The 24,091-nt window shown below is 32.3% G+C and overlaps 1 protein-coding gene across 3 annotated transcripts in view; it reads right to left on the bottom strand.

Annotated features, from left to right (window-relative positions):
• Positions 1 to 23,713, bottom strand: part of LOC122051101 (phosphatidylinositol-3-phosphatase myotubularin-1-like) — a 41,738-nt gene extending 18,025 nt beyond the window's left edge. The window contains exons 1-10 of one of the 3 annotated variants that reach the window (XM_042612058.1): positions 23,547 to 23,713; positions 23,380 to 23,451; positions 21,554 to 21,628; positions 15,735 to 15,806; positions 14,258 to 14,327; positions 12,748 to 12,797; positions 9,592 to 9,881; positions 9,403 to 9,476; positions 9,202 to 9,262; positions 9,048 to 9,107 (exon numbers count right to left, since the gene is read on the bottom strand). In XM_042612058.1, the coding sequence (XP_042467992.1) occupies positions 9,048 to 9,107; positions 9,202 to 9,262; positions 9,403 to 9,476; positions 9,592 to 9,881; positions 12,748 to 12,797; positions 14,258 to 14,327; positions 15,735 to 15,806; positions 21,554 to 21,628; positions 23,380 to 23,451; positions 23,547 to 23,600 (878 nt within the window). In that variant the 5' untranslated portion in view covers positions 23,601 to 23,713. The remainder of the gene's footprint in view (positions 1 to 9,047; positions 9,108 to 9,201; positions 9,263 to 9,402; positions 9,477 to 9,591; positions 9,882 to 12,747; positions 12,798 to 14,257; positions 14,328 to 15,734; positions 15,807 to 21,553; positions 21,629 to 23,379; positions 23,452 to 23,546) is intronic. The other 2 variants (XM_042612056.1, XM_042612057.1) reach the window with 2 other exon arrangements.
• Between the last annotated feature and the right edge of the window lie 378 nt (positions 23,714 to 24,091).

Genomic DNA, 24,091 nt, shown 5'->3' with positions numbered 1-24,091 from the left:
TGAATAAATTATAAATACAAATTTAAAATTTTTAAATTAAATATTTTTTTACTTTTTTACTTTAACTTACATTTTTATTTAATATAAAAAATCATAATATAAATTTATGTATTATTATTATATTAATTTAGTTGATAATAATATATATGTTTCCTCGATGTTAAAACGGTGTTTACCCTCGTAAAAGTATAAACAAGCAAAAAAAAAATTAAATGCGAAGGAAGAAAAAAAATTATGAATAAAAAAAGAAGGTCAGCTAGAGGCATGCAACTCCCACAAATGCGGATCTCGAAGAAGGGTCTATTGTATACAGTCCTATTTTATTTTGCAAGAGGTTATTCTCAAGACTCAAATCTATGACCTCTTAGTCACACAGCAGCAACTTTACTATACAATCCTCCAAAAAAAAAAATTAATAAATTAAGTAGAATTTTTTTAAAAAAAAAATAAAGGAAGGAATTTAAATTATCAATTAGAAATGAAAAATAATAAATAAATAATTTTAAAAAAATTATTTATATGAAAATTAATTAATGTTTTTGAAAAACGGAGGTAGCAATCTCACGAATACCTCAACAAGAAATTTAAATTAACCGTTAGAAATAAAAACTAATAAATAAATAATATTAAAAAATAAAAAAACATTTTAAATAAATGAAAACATCCGCAACCTCGCGGCATTATCTTTGCAACCTCACGATGGGCACCGCGAGGCCACGACTTCATCCACGGCACGATGTTGGGGTAGAACGGAAAATTCTACCTATGCCGACCAACACAACACAATATTTGAATATGCACACTCTAAAAGATTATCAAATATAAATATAAAAACACCATGTCTAATCACAAGGAATAAATTTGTTTCCCAATACAACGTAGGAACGCATTCCTATGTTTTTTAACTATGATTAGTAAAAAAAACAATCCCAATATGATCACGTTAAATCAAGTGTGGTCGATCCCATGCTAGCTGAGATCTTCGACACGTATCCTACAATGACTAAAAATCATGCAAAACATCACTCAATTTGATATATTTTATACTAAATTAAGATTTTAAATCAAATTGATTAGAATTGAAATAATTTTGAATTTAATTTAAAGAATTACCTACTTAGGTGACCTAGAAAAAATCTAAGGTCAACCTAACTCTTTCGAGAAGGCTAGACAGCTGGGATGTTATCCGTCGGTTACCCCTCCACACTTGTAGGTCACACTAGAACTCTAATAGTTGTGGCTATCTAAACTACTTAATAGTCATACAATATATTTAAGGATAAAGCTACCTAGATAGCATTCTCTACCTATAATCTAAATTATACTTTTCAATAGTCTACCCAAAATAAAATACAACACAATATGTCTTCGGGTCTAAACTTTAACGTTGATATTCACAAATTAACATGAGTAAACTCCGCCCATGACAAATTACTCCATCATAGCCGGTCTTAAGCCTGTATAAAGGAGGGTTGTGTTAGCGTACCAAGCAGTATTAAACTAAGGCAAATGTTCAATGAATGGCTCCATTAAACGATTGTGTTAATGTAAGTTGTTCCCTGTAAGGAACGCGTTGCAGGGTCCGACTCGGCAAGGACCGCTACATCTCCAGAAGTCAAGTATAGTATTAAATATGCAAGAGTTCGCGTTGTAGAGTTCGATTGTAACGTATCGATAAGGGTCTTGGGTGTAGTGTTAAATAGACAAGAGTTCTCACACCATATGTTAAATAAGAACAAATATTATAGGAAAACTAATAATCTAAGATTTGAAACATAAGAACCCTAATAAAGTAATGGAGTTAGTAGATACAACGATTTGGAGAAGAATTAGTATTTTGTGTATGCAAGAAATAAAATGAGTAGGTGAAAAGGCAAAGATGATAGAGAACTCGAAAACAAGAAAGAGTAAACCAAGAAATAGAGCGAGTATTAATGTCAATAGTTTGTTAAATGATGAAATTGTAAGAGTAGTTAAAAAATAGGATAGAATTCTATCTTTCAAGATAGCAGTGGCAAAAGAAACTATAAACGTAATTAACATATATGCACCTCAAGTAGTCTTAGATGAAAATATTAAATCAAGATTTTAGGACGACCTAGATAAAATATTACAAAACATTCAGTCAAATGAAATGATTATATAATAAGAGGCGATCTAAATGAACATGTTGGAGTGAAAAAAAAGGAATATAAGAAGGTGCATGAGGATTATGGATTTGGAACAAGAAATGAAGAAGGAAAAATTATATTAAATTTTGCAATAATATACGCCCTTATACTAGCTAATATATTTTTTAAGAAAAAAGAAGATCACTTGGTCACATTCATAAGTGGGAATAATAAATCGCAAATTGACTTTCTTATGATTAGGAAGAGGGATAGAAAGATTTGTAAAGATTGTAAGGTCATCCCTGGAAAAAACTTAACTACCCAACATAAATTAGTAGTGTTGGATATACACCTCAATTATATAATCAATAAAATGAAAATATACACGACTTCTAGAATTAAGCAGTGGAAATTAAAAGATGAGAAACAAAACATATTTAAGAAAGCAAAAGTACAAATATTAGATAAAATATACGGTGACTCTAATACTACATACGATAAGATGGTATCAAAATTGAAAATAATAATCAAGAGTGTAATCGAAAAGTCAAAGGGGCATGCACCACCAAGGAAATTTGGTGATAAAATGAGAAAATGTAAAAGAAAGTGAAGAAAAACAAACAGACTATAAGGAATTATATATTTGTAAGAACGAGTAAAACTTAAAAAAATACATATAATAGACAAGAAAGAGGCAAAGAAAATCATGAATGAAACAAAGAATAAAATTTTTGAATGGTTATATCGAAAACTGAATACAAAAGAAGGGGAAAGAGACATTTATAAAATAGTTAAAGTGAAAGAGATGAAGACAAGATATTATCCAAATATGATGTATTAAAGATGAATGCAATAGGGGACCAATAAAGGATGGAGAAATAAAAGAGCAGTGGTAGAGGTATTTTTATCAACTTTTAACGAAGATTTTGATGATCAACTTAACTTAAGTAATTTAAATAGGTCAAATGAGTATACAAATTTAAAATTTTATCGTAGAATTCAAACTTCAAGTAGAACAAGCTTTGAATGAGAAGCAAAATGGAAAAGTTGTTGGACCAGATGATATTTCGATAGAGGAATGCAAGTGTATGGGGAAACAACGTATTGAATGACTTACAACACTATTTAACATAATATTGAAAACGAAAAACATATTTGATCAATGAAGATAAGTACTTTATTTCCCTTATAAGAACAAAAGAGACGCAAACTATAGAGATAATAAACTAATGAGTCATCCTATAAAACTTTGGAAAAGAATAATAGAAAAAAGATTAAAAAAAGAGACCACGAGACCAAAAATCAATTTAGATTCATACCTGGAAGGTCGACAATCAAAACTATGCATCTTCCCAACAAATTAAAAAATATAGGGAGCAAAAGCAAGATTTGCACATAGTATTCCTTAGGAGTGTCAAAAATGAACCTGACTAGCCAACCCGACCCGAGTCAATCCAAAAAATATTGAGTTAGCGTTGGAAGTTTTCAGATTCGAGTTAGGGGTTTTGGGGTTGTGTTACGATCGAGTTGAGTTTGGATTGACCTGGGTTGACCTGAATTTAAGGTTTAGGGTTTTTTGGCTAAATCAAATTTTATTTTAAAAATTAAGATATTTTATGTACATAATAGCAAAAGGTTAGTATAATAATGATGAAGTATTAAGATAAAAGTGAAAAAATTATAGGGAAAATAGTAAAAAAAAATACTTTTAATCGGGTCGGTCGAGTTATTCAGGTTGGTCAGGTTATCCAGGTTCGGGTTTAGGGTTTTCGGATTCAAGTTGAGATTTTTTGTAATATCCTTGCTTCAACCCCACCCGAATCCACCCGAATAATACCTTAGTATTAGAAAAAACTTATGATACAGTCTCATGAGAAGTTATATGGAAAATTCTAGAAAAAAGAGGTTTTAACGTAGCATATATTGAACTAATTGAGGATATGTATAAAGATGTAACAACCAGAGTGAAGACTTTAGACGGATTCACTAAAAGCATTTCCAATAACAAACAGGGTTACATCAAGAATTAGTCCTACTTTTTACATTAATCATAGACGAACTCACTAGACACATTCAAAACACAATACCATAGTGCATGTCATTTGCAAATGATATTATTTTAGTAGATGAGACAAATGAAAGAGTAAATACTAAACTAGAATCTTGGAGGGAACACTAGAAGTGAAATATTTTAGGCTTAATAGAGTAAAACGAAATATATAGAATTTAAGTTTAGCAATATTAGATATAATGAGACAATTGTTAAAATAAGAAATGACAAGTTGTCTAGAAAGGGCTTTAAGTATTTAGGATCATTTTTGCAAAACGATAGAGGGATTAAGAGAGATCTTATATAGAATACAAACAGGTTAGTTGAAATGGAGGAGAGCGTCAAGTGTTTTATGTGATCCTAAAGTACCTCTAAAACTTAAAGAGAAGTTCTACAAAACGACGATAAGGCATGCTATGTTATATGACATTGAATGTTAGACTATAACTCAAGCACATGAGCAAAAGATGAGAATATTAAGGTGGATGTATGGGCATATAAGGATAGACAGAATAAGACATGAGAGCATTCGAGAGAAAATCGGAGTTGCATCTATTCAAGGAAAATCCCGAGAGATACGTTTAAGATGTTATAGATATGTACTTAGACAGCTAATAAATGTTCTAGTTAGGTAATGTGAAACTATAACAAATACTCACATTGAACAAAGAAGAAGACAAAAAAAAGACTTAGTTATCAATAATAAAGCAAGTTAAAAATTTAAGAATAGATGATGATATAATAAGAGATAGGCCAATAGCGTAGAAGGATCCATATAGTTAACCCCACATAGTGGAATATGGCTTGGTTGTTGTTGTAAACTTCCACACTCTAGAAGATTATCAAATACAAACATCAAAGCTAATGTAAAACACTTAACAAACATCACGTTGCGTCTAATCACAAGGAACCAATTTCCCAACTGGGAGTATAGACAATGCATTCTTAATGTTCTTTACCCATGGCTAGCAAACTCAACCAATCCTAATACGATCAACCAAGTTGAATCATGATTAGCATAGGCAATCCAACTCTAGTTGATTTCTCAGACGTGTTCTAGAATGACTCAAATCTTTAACCATCAAGTTACTTGATGTATTTTACACTAAATTGTGATTTTAAATCGAATTAAATTAAATTAAATTTTACTTCAGATTTAGATTGAATTAGTTAAATCTAGTTTCAAATATAGATTTTAGAATAAGTTGAATTTAACTTAAATTAAACTTAAAAAACTAAATCAAATTTAAATTAAATTTACTTTTAAATCATATTTTAATTTATTAAAGAAAATTAATTTAATAAATTGGCTCTTATTTTGTTAATTAAAATTAATTAAAGTTGATGATTAATTTAAAATAATTTAAATAATTGAATTAAATTTATTTGAATCATTTTAATTAAAGTGATTTAAATCAGAAATTATAAATTAAAACTAAATTGAAATTTAAATCATAGATTTTAAATAGGTAAGTCTACAAAAGTTATAATACAGATATAAAGTACAACAATGAATTAAAATTTTATTTATTTTTTGAAAATGAAAATTATTTGTGATTCTGAATGAAGTTTTGTGGCATTCATTTTGTTTTTCCTTGAAGAATTTTATTTATCAATTCTGTTACCACAAATTTGATATAGCTAATGCCTAGGTTTTTGAAAAATTCAGATGCCAATATTGATATTTGATAACCATGGGTTTGAGCTTTGCACTTTGAGATCAAGATTTGCTGTATGATAAAGCATTGAACCCGAAATGCAATTTTTGATCTTTTCCCACTGCAACTAGGAGGGTTCATTCTCATAGCTGAATTTCTAAAGCTTAGTAATTCAAGCATGGTCTAGAAAATCATTTTGTCAATTTATTTTATCAATCAACAAAGATAAAACATATTGCTCCGTTGGCTGATGGACACAGAATGAGTTTGAAAACCAGTCCAGCTCAACGCACACAGGTCTCTCTCCACCTTATGTACGCCCTCTAATTTCCCCCTTTCAGAACGACTTCCTTCAGATCAAAAAAGATGAGTTAAGGCAATAAAGCTGCTCTTGTTGTTATTGAGGCAAAGCGAGGTGAGAACCAAGACTTTGTCATGCAAAACAACTAGAGTGCACAGTTGCTTCTTGTTGACGCAAGACAAGAATCAGAATGCTTCTTCTAAGTATGCTGATTGTGAGTTTCAACTCATTCAAGTAAGGTACCCTTGTTCTCGATTCCTCCATACTTGATGCCTCTTTTCTTCTTTCTTTTCTTCTCGTTTCCTTCTTCCCAATTCCACCCTCCTAATTAAGGTACTAGTTGTGTAAGTGTGTGGGCACAACGTTAATACAGTTTTCATTCCAACAGGGAATTAATTCTTCTCAACTCAACCCTGCTAACTAGTGGCATAGACACCTCGTGTTGGCAGGTCACCATGATAGTGGCACAGTATAGTTTGACCAGGTATTGTTATTCGAATTGAAACAATGCTTTAACCTTGGTTTCAAGTTCTAATCTACCACGTACAACTTACAAGTAACTCAACATAATCAAAACTAATATCAATATGTGGTAATAACTAAAAAATTATAGTTTCAATAGGAAAAATATTATAACAAAAATTAACTACAAATATGTATAACAAAACTAATTTATAAAATCATTTTTGTTTGAATTTATATGATCAATGTATATCGATACCATAAGGAAACATATAAATTATGTCAGATAACCTTAAAATAAAATCAGGTAAAAATATATAAATTAAATAACAATAAAATATTTAGAGAATGAACAATGTTGTCATTGTAAAGTTTATCAATGTTATAAAATTAATTTATTGTAAATAAGCTTAACACTAAAAAGAAATTTTCCGACTAATAAAGTTGTATTACTACATGCCAATAACAAGTGAGAAAAATATATAATAAAAAGATACACTTTATAGTAAAATAAAATTTACAGTGCATGCAAAGTCATTTTTGAGGTTAGCTAAATCAAGCTTATCCTTCATTAAGCTCTCTACAAGTTATATGAATAGTATTTTTTTCCAAATTAATTAAATCATTTTACATTGACAAATATTTTTTAGCCACCCTCTCTACAATTTTAGCTTCAACTATTATAGATTAACTTTTCTAACTAAAGAATCAACCAACCATCTTTAAATATATCCATATTATCTCAATTTATTTTCCCTCATTTTATCATCTCCTATCCAACCCCATCTAGTGGGATAATGTTTGGTTGTTGTTGTTGTTGTTGTTGTAGTACCATCTCCTATAGAACACTTAATTGCTCCTAAATATTAGTTTTTATTTTATTTTTTCTAGTAATTCTCAAAACCATTTTAGTATTGTTATTTTTGTACATATTACTTTCTAATAGCCTAAAATTTTGATCTATACCATATATCAAATTGTACCATAGACATGGTTTAAACATGTTGGGTGTAACATTCAAAACATATTGTTATGATAAATTGTCAAAACTCAATGCTACTTTTTTTTTTTGATAATCCAAGTGTCTGAACCTTTAGTCCAACTAGTCTTGGAGGTGGACGACCCGTCCCAACAAATTGACCACCAGACAAATCCAAAAAGCAGCATCCTTGATTTTTTATCCCAATGCAGGAAAATTTCTTATAGTATGTCGTAGCTGAGATTCGAACTATGAGTACTTGGGAAGCTAGTTGAGCGCCTTGTCGTTGCACCATAGCTCGGGGCCCAAAACTCAATACTACTTTATGCATGCAATGTCATGTCATTGTGTCAATCATTTTGTTGATGAATATTGTGTCATGTTATCATCAACACCCTTTGGCATACTACAACACACGTGAAGATGAATTAAGATAATGTTTTTCTTGTAGTTGTGTTCATACAAGATAATACTTTAACTGTACCATTCTAGATATAGCACAAAATCCAAACTAGTATATAGTTGTCTTATCTTTATTTTTTCTCCTTCAACATTTTCATCCTATCACCTCCCTTCCACCTCTAGTTCACCATCGACACCATACATCAAAACAAAAATCCTTTCACCTCCCTTCCACCTCCAATTCACCAACACCATATATCATAATATCGGTATAATACAGAAATAGTATTACTTAGTCAAAAGACCAAAACTCTAGCATGACTCGAGATTTTAAAAATTGACCATAGGCTTACGAAATTTTCTTTTTAGCCTTAGGAGACATGACAATCACATAAGACTCAAGTTGATCCTTTTTATTTTGATCATCCTTTCTTTATCATATTATTGTAGTGATGTTATCTTCATTATTATTCTCTTCTTGAATAATATATCCAAGATATCTAAATCTCTTATATAAATTTGATAATCTTCCATTTTAACTATTGAATCAAGTTTAACGAAAATTAAATTTCATAAATTCAATTTTCGTTCTACTTGAGACTTGGTTTCTAGAGTTCTTCACCGTAATTAAGAGCATTCTCATCAATTCACCCAATCTCATCAATAAATGATATGTATCAAGGAGATTACTATCTGAATATGAATGGTTAGTTCATCTTGTACTAATGTAAATATAAAATTTTCTAAATACATCTAACTTTTTAATGCATTTGTACTTGCTATTAAGTTCATAAAATGTTGCTTATTAATAAGCTTTTACCAAATGCATTATTTGGCCCAAGAACTTTGCAATTTGAAATATGATTTATCAAACAATAAACTACTTTTGAAATGGCCCTTTATTTCAAAGTATGCAACTTGGACATGATAAACAAGAAGCTGTCATACATTGCTCCAATAAAGATTAAAAATGCAAACAAATTATAAAATCCATAAAGAAATAAGGTGAGTGGATGTAATCAAGTTAAAATTGTATAAGATGACAAAGCAATAAATATTCATGTAAAAAAACTACAAAAATTACCTTCTGGTACCTCTATGGCCATTTGTACAAAGAGCAGCTACAAGCTTCTCATCTGCAAGACTGGAATTGAATGTATATAAATGCATCGTTGTTCACTATAAAAAGTTAAGTACTGAAATGAATGTGGACAAGGACTTAAAAAGAAATATATTACTTCCTCTGACTCATAAGACCAACTAATGGCTGTGAGGATCGTGCAAGAACAGCGCCATTTCCTAGAATATCAGAGTTGGTTCAGCATTAAATCATATTATACAAACTTATCATTGAACATGTGTTCATCTTATGTTAGTGTGTTTGCAAGTGTTCAAAAATGTCTGTGTGCAAGAGAGAAAGAGAGAAAAATCACACTTACCAGGGTTACACCAAGAAATTGCAGGAAAGCGACATCTACCACGGAAACTAGAAACTTGAAGTATTTCCTCATCACTATTTCCATGAAACCAGCATCATGATAAGCTTAAATTGTTTAGGCACATACTATAACAGACATGAAAATCAAACAAGAAATTGAAGAGAGCACTTATGAAGAACAGCAAAGTACCTTATACTCTTTGGAACAATTATTGCAAAAGGGTATGTGGAACATAAAGTATAATTGTAATTGATTGAAGTAACCCTCCACAAACCATTTGAAGCAGACAGGGATCCATCTTCAACTGCAGTGCTTGATACATCGACAGACCCTTTACCCAAAAGCCTATAATACTCCTTAAGTAACCGTAATTTTGGATTACTATTCTTAAATGTAGAAGGACCACAAGAAAACACATATAGATCCATCAGCTGTTCTGGCTTTGTAAGTCCACAAAGGGCATCAAACACCGCTCGTCTCTGCATAGGGTAATTACTACAAGCTATTAGTTGACAAAAGAATGCTTGTTACAAATTATTTATCCACCTACAGATGTCCTGATTAAGATGTACAAAAATTGGAGATTCAGATTACTTGTTCATAGCTTATTGGCAGACCTACATCATGAAACCATTATTTACATTACCCGTTATGAAATCAGTAGTCATGCATCAATAATGTCGTCTATAGTGATAGATTATTAGACCTCAGATCAGAAACCAAAACAATAGAATTCCCACTTTTCAACAACAAAGTCATGCAAGTGTAACCATTCAGCTATCGAAGCCATAAGTTGATATTTTCGCTTAGGGTACATCTACAAGAATTGATTCCAGATTTAATTGTTGACAGTCTATGACTTGTGGGCAATCTTTGACCTCTTAGAAATATTAAAATTCCTATTAGAATCATAATTGTATATTTAGTTAAATAAATTTAGTCCCCACATTGAATCATATATATATTGTGTATATTTCGGAGAAATACAATATCTAATCCCACATAACTTGGCATCAAAACCAGATCCTTTCCCAGAGTTTGATATGACAGCACGACCGCAATGAACCCATAATTTCCTCTCCTCAAAATCCATGCAGATGTTTTACTTCCTAACAAAATAAAGACTCCTTCAGCCTTCACATCAAGATCCTATACAGAAGAAGCTACACATGATGTGCTATGAGAACAAGGAGATGAAAAGTGTAAACGAACGTGGATTGTGCAACATGGGATTATTCTTTGTCCTTCACAAGGTAAGCCAATAAGATTGTGAAGTTGGATGGAGAAATTAGCAAGGTGAAGCTTGGAGGCCATCTTCCTCATCTCCCTCTCTGCCAGCCTCTTACTTGGAATCTACCAATTAATTAATTCAACACCTTTCATAGCCATCATAATTGATCCCTGCAAAATCAATTCCCACTACAGAAATCACCCAACATCCATTCGCCTACATATATAAGGTACCTTGATGGCTCAAACAACATTCTATAGGAGCCTCCCATGCCCTATTGCATTATTTTAGATCTACAGAAACTATTCCTTATTTCCCATTCAATCCCTTATTCTGCGGCACCCACCCCAAAAAATAATAATAATAATAAATAAATAATAAGTAAAAAAATATACAGGAGCAAAGATGGCACAGGTATTGCTTCTAAAAGCAGCACTGCTTATTATATGGTGGAAGATCCTATGTTAGATCCCTATGGGAAACTTAGTCCTTGTACAAAAAAACTTTTTCCTCTTTCCTCGACTTCTTCCCAGCATTATAAGACATTAAGATCAACCATCATAACCCCAAACTCCCTCAAACCAACCATGTTGTCCACCTCCATCAACCAGATCATTGATCTCATGTGTCAAATCCATTATTTTTCAAGTCCACACCACCTTTCCATTAGGCTACAACTAAGGTTTAAAATTTTGAGTCATACAAGAGTTTATGAACGATATTTTATATTGTATCATGTCATGCTGATACAATTTTGGTACTTTTAAAAAGATAAAGGGCAACTCAATGCACAAAGCTCTCACCAATATGAGATCCTAAGGAAGGGCTGAACCATACTGAGTCTATTTTATGCAACCTTACCCTATTTTACAAGAAAATATATTTTATTTTTAATGTATACAATATATTAATTAAAAAACATTTTCATTAATATTTTATTGCTATAGATGTTTATTATTGAGTTATATTTGAAACGTCGAATGTTTGATTTAAATTTTAGTATTATCTCATGAAATATTTGATACTTATTGAGCAAAATCGATTTAGGATTAACTAAAGTAGACATGTTAGAATATAGTAAATTTAAATTGGATTTATTTTAGTCAGTTTAAAATTAAACCAAATTTATATATAAAATAATTTAATTTATTAGTAGTATATTTTAGAAAGTTAGAAATTATATTATATTTATTTATTTTTTATCTTTCTTTATAATTTGTTTCCTACCTCCTTAAAAAAATTTCTCTATGTTTATCTTGTGGATGAATAAAAAGGAAAAAAGAATAATCATTCTTGAAGAGGTTAAGAAAAATCTCTATTCACCTTGTGAAGAAATAAAAGAGAAAAGAATTAACCATCCTTAAGAGTATTTTTTACCCTTTATTTACCTTCTTGTGCAATTAATAATGAAAGCGAGAAAAAATTAACAAGGAATAAAAAAATAATGGATGAAAGAGGCAAAAAAAATTAAGAATAAAGAAAAAATCAATAGGAGAAAGGAATTACAATTTAAAAATAAAAATTTTCAATCTAAAATTTTAAAAAATAGTAAAAATTATTAAAAAAATACGGAAGCCTTTGCAACCTCATGAGACCATTGCGAGGTCGCAACAACCTTTGCGACCTCTGGAGTCCTCGCAATCGCAGTGTCGGTCAACGGGTGGAAAGGTAAATTTTGCCCGTGCTAACCAGTATGGCACAATATTTAAAACCTTGACTCAATGTATCTACTTATAAGCATCAATATACAAAAGTTTGCATGATCATTCGTATAATCAAATAGACTATCATGGCATTGGCATCCTCATCTCAACAATTTATTGGCCACTAATTTATATTTTGACTATGGTCCTCAATGAATACATTCAGCTTAGCTCACCAAGAAAACCAAGGACTTGATCACATGAGAAATAAAATACATATAGTTTATATCATTACATCAGCATAATTTCAGCAGATCTCATAAAGAAAATATCAACCTGAAACTCATCCATTGTAACTAACCTGCTTCGATTTCCAACATATCTCACAAAGAAAATACCAATTGAAAAGGAAACTCATCAATTGAACGAGTATATGAAGCTATGAGTAAACACAGAAGTGTTGTGACTGACCTGCTTGGATTTCCGACGAAATGCAAACATAATTGTTCTCATGTCTTTCCCTACAAAAGAAAAAAAAAGTCATTTAGATCTTTTTTATATTAATTCAAATTATGCAACGTTCTTTTGAGGAATTTTCATCCATAAAGATCAAATAGAAATTTAGAAAACAATGTAGGAGAAAAAATAAAAAAGATCAAATGGGGAGAAAAAGTAACTGCAGTTAGGTACTACTCAGAACCTTGCAAATATTTGGATATAGATATTTACCTAACAGGTAACTAGTGAGCACAACTAAAAGAAGAGAAAGATGAGAAATGGAAGGGATTGGAACAAAGAGCAGAATATTTTTCAGTAGGATATAGAAAAAAAAGAAAATTGCAATTGAAATAATTCTCTCAAGTCAACCATTCTTTGGTAAGGAAAACACATTAACAATTACTTTTATATAGTTAAAGCTTCCATACCTAATTTTTATCAAATTAAACAGGAAAGCTTCATGTTCAACTTTCATTTGCGTTTTCATCCATCCAAGTAAATAGGATAGGAGGAATACTTCCCATTTTTTCCCACATCCCTCAAATTTGTGAATTATTAACCCTCACTCAATTCACATTCCAAGTAAACATGTCCGGAGGCTCAGTTTACTTGAGAGGAGAGAAGGGGGGAGGCAGAGGAGAAAAGGCTCAATGTTGACTTCTTGGTAATGGGAAGAAAGGCAGGGAAAGTGGGAGGACCAAATCAACCACTCATCATTATCTTCTTCCCTATTCTCCACCATAACTGTGAAGATTGAAAGATGGTGATTCCTTTCCTCCACAACCTTGAGATGGAATACAAGGCATTCGAAGTGTGGTGCCATGACTGTGACTTTGAAATCCTGACCCTTTAATATATTACTCCCTTGCCTCAGTTGCTAGGAGTCCCTTTCTTCCCAGATCACAGTCAACATCGGCAGGCGCAGCAGTGAGACAAACATGGTCAGAGGCCCCTTTCCAGACAATCAGAATTAGCAGCAAGGAAGACAAGGGTCACGGCGGTGGAGGATTAGAGGTCCTTTACACTCCAGTTACAGTTGGCATTAGGTGGGCCTAGCAGTGAGACAATGTGATTGCAGATAGGGAGAGATGGGTCATAGAGGCGAAGGGTGAGGCAAGACCAACTCTTTGCACTTTTTGGCTTAGTCCTCTGACTTAGTCAATATTTAGGCTGAAGCACAAATAGCCAAAACTGAATTTGCAAGGTCATTTGTGGACAGATTCCCTTCCACACATCACATGTCACATTGACATCAAGGGGCATTCATATTACTGCCTGTCTGCAGAAATCAAATTCCTTCTCTGAAGTAATCATGGGATTAGGAAAAGCTTGCTTTCTCCAATCAATGACATGGAACAATCTAGTGTGATCTTATGCTTTAGTGCATCATATCGAGTAGAACTAGTACATGTTAATATCTTATCTGCATTACAAAAATAATATATATATATATATTCCTCGATACAAGTATCCTTGAACATACCAACAACTTGAAGAAGACGACGGGATGGTGCCTTAATAGATTGACGAGGAGCTGATGGGAGCTTCACAGCCTGAAATAAGTTCAAAAGACAGAAAGCACAAGGAAATACTGCTTCATATTACATATCCAAAAAATCTACACAAAAAGAGTTGACAGAGCAGTCCATAGCAACAGGAGGATATTGCAATGTTGGCACATAAACATGCTACACTTTGATTTGCTTTGATTTCATTAATACATGCAAGGTTTAAAATTTTGTGTCGTGCCGAAATTTCAATATATGACCCAAACAATACAGTTTTGGGTTTATAATATCATGCATGCCGATACGGTTTCAAAACATTTTAAAATATAAAATATATAGTAATTAAAAATATTTTTATTAATATTTGATCATTATATATATTTATTATTAAGTTATATTTGAGAGTTGAATGTTAATTTAAGTATTGATATTATACCATGAAATGTTTGATTCTTATTGAGTAAAAGTCAACTTAGGTTAATTGAAGCTCATTAAGAAGGTTTAAGCTAAATTTTTTTTAGATATATTTTATTCAGTTTAAAACTAAATCTAGTTTATATATAAAATAATTTAGTTTATTAGTAGTAATATATTTTATAAAGTCAAAAATTATATTATATTTAATTTTTTTATCTAAGAAGGGAAAAGAATAAAGATTAAGAGGTTTTGGTTTTTCTCTATTTACCTTAAGAGGTTTTTTTTTCTTTGTTTATTTGATGGAGAAAAAATAATAATGAATGAAAGAGGAAAAAAAATTAATAAGAAAAAATTAATAAATAAAAGAGAAAAAATTTAAGAAGGAAAATTTTAATAGGAAAAAAGAAATAGCTATTTAAAAAATAAAAAAAATCAACCCTAAAATTAAAATTTTTAAAATTAAAAAAAATGGAAAATAAATAATAAAACATGAAAAAAAATTAGAAAAAAAACAAAATCTTGGTTGCTGCTGTGAGTGTCGCGCGCCCCCCGGAGGCCGCCGCGAAGGTTGCGGCACCCTCTGTGACCTCCGAAGGCCGTTGTGAGGTCACAACGGCCTCATAGTTGTAGTGTCGTTACTATGTCGATGCCGATCAACATGCAGAATAGTAAATTTCGCCCTAACATGGCACGAGATTTAAATCCTCAAATACATGTATGCAGTTCTCCTTTAGTTTTTTCTCCTTTCAATTGTGTCATCCAGTTTTTTTCAGATCATTTTAGTTTATTAAACAAAGTAGAGAGTGTTGCAAATAAATGCTGATTAAAAATGCCTAGATCAGCTAGGTTCAACTTGGCTTAAACCCATATGAATGAAGTGTGCATGTAACCGTTTTAGTTAGGCTTCAACATACATTCAGTTAAATAAGCCTTGGGCATACAACAGTATAAAGACGCTTAGAATTTGGAAAAAATCTGCAAACACTAATCCACCAGAAAATGTAAAAGATTAATGATGAAGATTTTTTTACTTACATATTTACTGAATTTTTCAATTGTTGCCAATGGGATGGTACCTAATTCAATTACCTGCTGTGACACCTCACTCTGCCAAAGAAAAAATGGGCAAATCATGCACAAAAAAGAGTGTCATCCACAAGATATGATAGCAAATAAGCGCATATCAACTGTCAGACCAGAATCGCATGGCTCTGGATTTACATTTATATAAAAATATCCATAATTCCTAATCTTCAGTGACAATGATAGTTGTTTCAGATAGAAACTATGCAACCCTGATTGCCTAAACAGGACAAAACTAATCACTTGTAAGCTTATTTAAAGAAATAAACCTCCTTGTTTTATTTCACTAAACTATCTAACATTATTTCGGGCCTGGTAGTTATTTAATAGATTATGGAAATAAAAGTAATATAGTGATAAACTAATTAAATTATCTTCTGGTATTTGGAATTTTCAACATTACAATTTTTTTAAGACTGGGGTAATACATGTTCTATCCAAAAGTTGAAAGTATTGTGCCAGAGTTTTCAATCATCAGTTGGCATGTTACACTCAACACACCTGAAAGCATGAGATCAATGTAAATGGGTTTTAATACTATAATCCTCTTTAATTTAGCTTGTTTACCTCCAAATATATTATAACATGCATCTCAACTAATAATTATATCAATACCAAAATGAGTATCATACATTGGATGAGCGTTGGTTCTTGTAACCTCTATGAGATTAAATATTTGAAAGACTATCTAGTAATATAATTGGTATCGCCACATGGCCCTAAATATATCTTGGTTAACTATTGGAATTGGACTGACCACACTATAATTGAAAGAGGCATAGGCACGAGATACGGATATCTTACATCAACTAATTTTGTATGATGTTTCCCAATTTTTCCAACTTTGGCATCAACTATTTTTGTAGTTGGTATGCTCTAATTGTTGATTCACCTCTTCCTCTCCCCTCGCTTTTTACAATGTTTCATCTATCATATACGGTATTAACTCTCATTTTATGTCAATCAGCACAGATGTAATGTACTGTTTTACACCATTTTGATTGTCGCTCAGCATACAAAACACTTGATACGCTGAAAATTGGCTTCGCAAGCAATCTTCCTCTATGAAAACTTCCTCAAGCAAGTCTTGTTCTGCAAGAGGATTTCGTAGGTCTTTCGCAGCTAGTGATCTCACCTTTTCTCAGAGGCTTTCTACTTTTCGTGAACTAAGGTTGCACTGGAGCAATTCTATCAATTATGTCCATGCCAGCCAGCATATGGAATAGTCAACCAACTTGATATTGACTTCTCAAGCAATTTTCATAGATAAAGCCTCCCCAAGCATGCATTCTTTAGCAAGCATTCCTCAAGCACATCTTCCATGTGAGGCTTCCCTAGGTCTTTCATGACTCAGATCTCGTCTCTTCTATGAGGATTCATGTTGATGTTCATCTTCTGCAAACTAGCATTCCATGAAAGCAGTTATGTGGTCTCACGATCTCAGCTCTTTTGTGATGGTTTCTACTGGAGGTCGATATGTAATGTTCCTCCCTCGCTTCTTTTTCTCCTTCCCTCCTTGATTTCTCCTCATGCTCATCAACATTATGGAATGTGATACTTAACCAAAAAACTATGGCAGGTACTGAAGGTATCATCCCGGTGCACACTTCATAGTCTTCAAAATTCTACCAAGATTACAACATGGTCTTTTCTTTCAGTGAAATGTATGATTACAAGAACCTAAAGCATTTCATCTCTCATCAAATCCATACAGATAATTCTAAGATGAATTTCCACTTCAGGACTATTTATGGTTCATAACAAATAATTCAAGTAGGATTATAATCCCAACGGAATTGACTTAACAAGTATAAAATCATAGATTAACTCAAATCAAAATAAAAATAATTGATAAACTGATCCTCATTTAGATTCACTGGCTTACCAAATTCAGCTGTCTTATGTTAATCTGGCCAGATATGATTCAACTGATCCTCATTCAGATTCATTATCTTGCTAGATCTATAAATAAATCCTGAGTGAATCTAAGCTGATAAGATTCCATTTCCAATTAAACTTCAAAAAATATCCCAACCAAATTGAGGATAAAACAAAATAGGAAAAGGAAATGTTAATACTGTCAGTGTATGTCAACTCTATGGCAAATTTACCTCCAATCTAATTTCTCACTGCATTTACACCATGGATATTGTGAATTGAATGCTTAGGCCTTGTTTCCATGAGGCAATGAAACCTCTGAGAAAAGAAGGTTGAGAGAAAAGGCGTTGGAATGGAGTCATGGAATAGTCCTCATTATGATTTCCTAGGAGGGAATGAAAGAAGTGAGTTTTCCTTCCAACCAGTTCCTTGGAGGGAGGGAAACTTAAAATTTCAAAATTTTATTGGTTAAAAACATTAACAAAACAGAAATTTAAAAAAAACTTGAAAAATAATTTTGAATTTTATAAGGTCAGATTTGAGCTTCATTTTTACTTAGTCTTGCGCCACTAGTTTACAAATATCCCCCACCATGTAGGTTGGCACTTTGCCTAACATGTTACAGAGTCAGATTTTTATTTCTTGGGTCTTAACAGTATATGTTTGCAGCTCTCTTCGACCTTACTAGGTAGCAGTTCGTTTAAGATTCCTTAGTCTCATATTGCCACTTTGTGGTTGTTATGAGCCGTTTAAGTAAGGTTTCATTCTCTCCCAAATGATACTCATCTTGGAAGTGAATAGTAAACACAGACAAAATGCAAACATCTTACGAAAATTTGTTCTAATTAAATTCTTATCAGTCACCATAATCATGTACGAACAATATACACTATTGAAGTCAATCTTCAACAAGATTTGTAAATTCATCTAATATCTATATACAGTAAATCCTTGATGTAAGCTTAAAATAATAAAAAAAATATTGAGTATGCTTTTAATAGTTGATTTAAAATCTCGAGCCATACCGAGATTTCAGTCCCGAACCAAAATTTTACATTTTCAGTAACGTATCGTGTCATGCTGATATAATTTTAGTATTTTTTAAATATAAAATATATTAACAAAAAATAATATATATATATATATATATATATATATATTAATGGGATAATTTTATTAGGCTTTCATTAAATCTATTTAAATTATCTCAATCATAACTAAAAGTTGATTAAAATTATTAACCTAAGTTATTTATTAAATCCTAAGTTAAAAATCACCCCCTCCAACCTTTGTTCGGTTGTTCCACGACGATCGTGGGCACACGCAGCGCGTGGGGACACATCCGGATGCGTTGTCGGGACCTCGCAACGTGTCTGTACATGTCGACGGGCCCGCGGGACGCATCCGGATGCATCGTCGGGATCACGCAACGGTTTGTACACGCCGTCTGATCCGCGTGATGCATCTCGTGTTGTGTCGATGTCGGTTCATGGGCAAAACAAGATGTTTCACATGTAATGAGCAAAACGGCTCGATATTTAAATCTAAGGTTCTAACTAGAAAATATTATGATTGACATCAACAAAAAAACACTAGATACTTCTTTTTTAAAAGATCTATCACTGACATACCAAAGATTTTTTTTAAAAAAACTTTTTTAAGTCAATAAAATCATGTGTATATTATTCTCCTTTTTTATGTCTCCATTAGTTAATTGTTAAATAAGTGAATATTTATAATTGATCTCTTCAGGATTAGACCAAATTGACTTTTGAAAACTGTTGTTTCACTTCTCTTTTCATTTCTCAAATGCTCTTTTAGGAACTCTTATATAGTCACTTATTAACGTATTCCTTTATAATTAGGCAACTTGGTACTCCCTTTTATTTTTATGAATTATTAGTAAAGAGTTTTTCAAATCATCAGGTATCTTCCCAATTATCAAAATTTTTGTTGGATAACTAAGTTAATCAAATTACACATGGATATCATAAACTTTTTCTGCATCTACAAGAAAACCATTCAAACATAAAACCGTTTACCTTTCTTTGTTGTTTTAAGCTTCATTTACCTCATTGATCAAAAACACTTAATTCTAAAGTAATTTTTCAATAGAATGTTAGTTGAGTAGTTCGTAATAAGTTTTTTTTTGCCATCTTTCTTTAATTTATTGATCATTGAAAAGAACCATATTGATCTTAATCTTTTATTTTCCGTACATTTAACATTGTTGATTCCGTATATTTTTCCCTAAACAAATAAACTTTGCACCTATAACAAGGTTTGGGAGTTGTGCTAGAATTTCGAACTTTGAGCCGAACAATTCAGTATTTCAGTTGGCAAAAGGTCATATGCTGACCCCGGGCACCCCCACATGGTTGCCCCAAACATGGCCTCCCCGAAACCATTTGTAGAGAGGTAAATCAGAAACTGAGCAAGCCACCACATGAGAGGGTATTTCTCCCGACTTCACCAGGAATCCACCCTTGCTTGATTTGGCAACTCTACCATGTGGTGACCAACTCAGCCAAAGCTCGGGGGCTAACTATTAATTAATTTAATTTCACATCAACTTATCTAGTTTACACATTTTGATTAACTATTATATAAGCTTTGATGAAACAAAAGTATAATTAAAGTTAAAGCTATACACTAATCCATTTTAACAATTCAAATAAAATCAATTAACCAAATCATAAACATTAAAATAGTTATTCAAGTTATAATTAATCAATTGATTTATCAATTAAATCAATTAACTGGTTATACCAATTAAATCAATTAATAGATTACATCAATTAAATTAACTAAATCAAATTATAACTAATTCATTATAGATAAATGATTTAATTGATTATGTATCTCAGGATCTCTTAAAGACCCAAAGTTTCTGAGACCAAGATCTTCCTCCCAAATCCAACGAGGTAAACAAATGAGGTAAGAAATGTCACTCACCTACCTCCTGACGGAGTGTGAGCATGTGGCATCATTCCTCCTCCTCTTGCGCCAACCAATAAAAGCATATTACCTCAACATTGCTTCCTCTACTTCTCTGATATCACTTCCTTGATGTTGTCAGAACCTACTTCATTCCAGTAAGCTTGTTGGCTTCTCTTCTTGTCTACTCTCTCTTTTTAACCCTTTCTTCCCCGTCCCTTGATCAACAATTGGATCCAATTTCACAAATGCACAGCTAAGGCAATTTCCTCAAATATCAGCCAATACCAACCAGAACTAAATGAACCTCATCACATATTAGCGCATGCAATGTGCCAGCACATGCAGAATAGGTACGCTTTGCCTGTGTCAACCAATTTTACGTATCACTCCCATGAGAGAATGCCAAATCTCAATCATGCCAGGCGGTACAACTCAAGATTTCAATCATTGTCTCGTACCACATCAACTCTCTACAAAAGTTATTCATCTATTATTCTATTTTCAACCCAATAATGTATTCCCTTGCAAACCTATTCTTGTCTAGTGAATAGGTTTATAGTGACCTAATATAGAGAACATGAAGTATTGTTGCCTCAATCCATTGTAAATTATGGAGTTTTGCATATTCAATATCCACTCACCCTAGTATTAGAATTAAAAAGTTGGCATGAAAATTGATGAAGGGTTGCAAAATGGTACTTAACAAAGTTTTCAATAGATATCTACTTCTTTATAACTAATACTACAAGGTCAACTTCACATTGCAATGATAAGACTACATAATCAACATCAAAAAATAAATAATGAACAATTGCTACAATTGTCAACTATATAGATTAAGAAGATTAAGAAGATAAAATTTATATTTTCCATTTGAACAAATTAGAATAGCCATCTAATGTTCTTTTCACAATTTTCTATATTAAGAAGTCAAATATGTTGAGACTTCATACCACAAAGAGAATGCGGAAGTTTGTAACTGCTAGTGTTCCCGCCACATCAGTATTGACTAGAACAACACCGTGTCCCTACCAGAAGTAACGAGAATTGTTAAACAATCAAGGACAAGCAAACTATTCATGAAGATTATTTAAATGGGACCAATTTCTCAAGCTTCTCAATAAAACAATTGAAGAATTACTCGTCATAAGTAAAATATAATTGTCCATCTATTTTAAAGTAACAAAACATTATCAATAAAAGATAAGAAATACTTAACTTCTTAGCTGTCAAAATGATTTAGAGAGGGAAAGCAACCATCACATCATCCCAACAATCAGAAAGTCATGCCTACCATCTTGTAGAGAGAACAAAATAGACTTCCATCTGAAATTCCTGTCAACTTATCTAAATTTCAATGTGAAACGATGCTTATTGTTCCGTTCAATATTTCATTATGATTGTCTAAGTACTCTTTAATAACTAAAACTACCTAACTTTGCTAGCTCAACATCACCGTATCATTCAATGCTTATCAAATTCACATATGTATTATGTAACTAAACAAAAATAATGTTGTCTAAGCCCATATGTAGTCAGTAACTCCTCGTCATATACAAGGAGTTACAATTTGCAAAATGGATTCACTAATTCACCAAAAAGCTTTCCCTTCTTTTCATTTTATCATCCAATCAACAGTAGCATTATGGAATGAAATTTATCACAGAACTGCTAAAATTAACCCACTTGTGCAAAAGTATCTGATTTCTGTGCTTCATTTTGTTTTGTTTTCGTTCTCATTTATATCATTGCTCATCATTCTTACTAAGAGAATTTTTTTCTTCAATGTGGTCAATAATATAAAATCATGTGAACTTAATGTAAAAAAGAAGGAAAAATGGAGGAGATGTAAGAATAAAAAATAGAAATTTACAGTTGCATTTTTCTCCTTGTTAGCTTGCTCAACAGAGGGCCAGTTCACCTAGAGGCGACCTGACTTGTGCCAAACTAAAATCACTCACCTAAAATGAATTTGAGGTGTTCAAACCTTACCTAGTCACCTAGGCAGCAACTGAGTGCAATTTGGCTTTTTTTTTCTTTAGAGTGCAAAGCACACAATAGCATCACACAAATTGGAAGTCTCAAACTGTTGGATAAATGTGCCGGACCATCAAACACTTATTCGTCAAGCACCTATTCAAAGGTGGTGTTATATGGCAGAAACAGAACTTAACCATCTCAATATACAATTTTTCAATGGTGAACAATACTCTCTGTCATATCCCTTTGCAATACACCATCAAACACTTCCATCGTCCACATTTACAGAGTTTTTCCCCATATTTTATGCCTTAAAATAGATTTCCTTGAGAAAACAACACTTAACTCCATTATATACGATCATAAAAGCTTAATCACACGCTGCCCAAGCTTCCCCAATGATATTCAATATCAGCACGCTCTCTTTTGAAATTCCTCATAATTATTTTTAAAAAGTGATAAATTATTTGCATCAGACTAGTAGGAATTTTAGCGGCTGATTATATATTTTGCCTATCATACCAAAAAAACTTTCATACGGTTTGGTCCCTGATATGCTCAAAGATGAGCCTAACTTATAAAGCTTTGGCCCTTCAAAAGATAATTCTTCGCGACCAATAACAGTACACCAGAGATATTGTCGTAATCACAAAGAATGGGACAAAGATATAGGGCATAAAGAATGGTCGATCAATACACACAACGAAAGGTAAAAATTATAAAGAGCCAAAGATATCTGCTAGACTGAAGACGACAAATGCGGTAAACAGAACAATCGATAGATACGGAAGTCGCCTACCTGCACGAGAACATCCTCAGACTCCAATAGGAACTCAGTCATGCCATGCGAATGCGACTCAGACTGGCGCAACTGCGACAGCAAGAACACGCCGTGGAAATTGGATGAGTCCGTGAATTAGGGCACGAGCATGAAAGAATAGAGAGGAGGGAAGAAGGATGAAGAACCTCTTCCGGAGTCCACTCGACGAGAAGAGACTCCCAACTGCCGGAGCCGTCCATCTCCTTCTGCCGCTTCTCTCTCCAGGCTCTCCGGTGCCTGCACGACGGGGCTAATTCACAATGGGGCGAACCAGGAGGTTTCTTTCGTTATTTTCCGATACCTTCCTGCCTCTATTTCTTCCTTTTTGGTTTTTTGGAAAATTTTGTTTTAACCCAATACGTTATCTTCTTTTTGAAATTGACTCTGAAAGATTGCTTCCGGAAGTTTCAGAAACTTCAAAACACCCCTAATATTTTCAAATTCTTATCATTTCATTTTATTAAGCAAAAATGATAACACTTATATCAGACGGTCCAATATCACTTACCTCCTAGTTATATACAAGCAAATAAGTTACGAGAATATTTTACTCTAACACTGACTCTTTACACGGGAGAGCTCAGACGTCCAATGTGATATTTTACATCCATTGAAAATTGATCATAATATTCATTGAAGTAATCATTCATGTAGTTACCAACTATGTCAACCCATAGGGGTTATCATTTCA

Source organism: Zingiber officinale, chromosome 3A, assembly GCF_018446385.1.
Source record: "Zingiber officinale cultivar Zhangliang chromosome 3A, Zo_v1.1, whole genome shotgun sequence".
NCBI lineage: Eukaryota > Viridiplantae > Streptophyta > Magnoliopsida > Zingiberales > Zingiberaceae > Zingiber > Zingiber officinale.
Note: the sequence above shows the minus strand (reverse complement) of the source record. Positions and strands in the feature narration are given on the sequence as shown.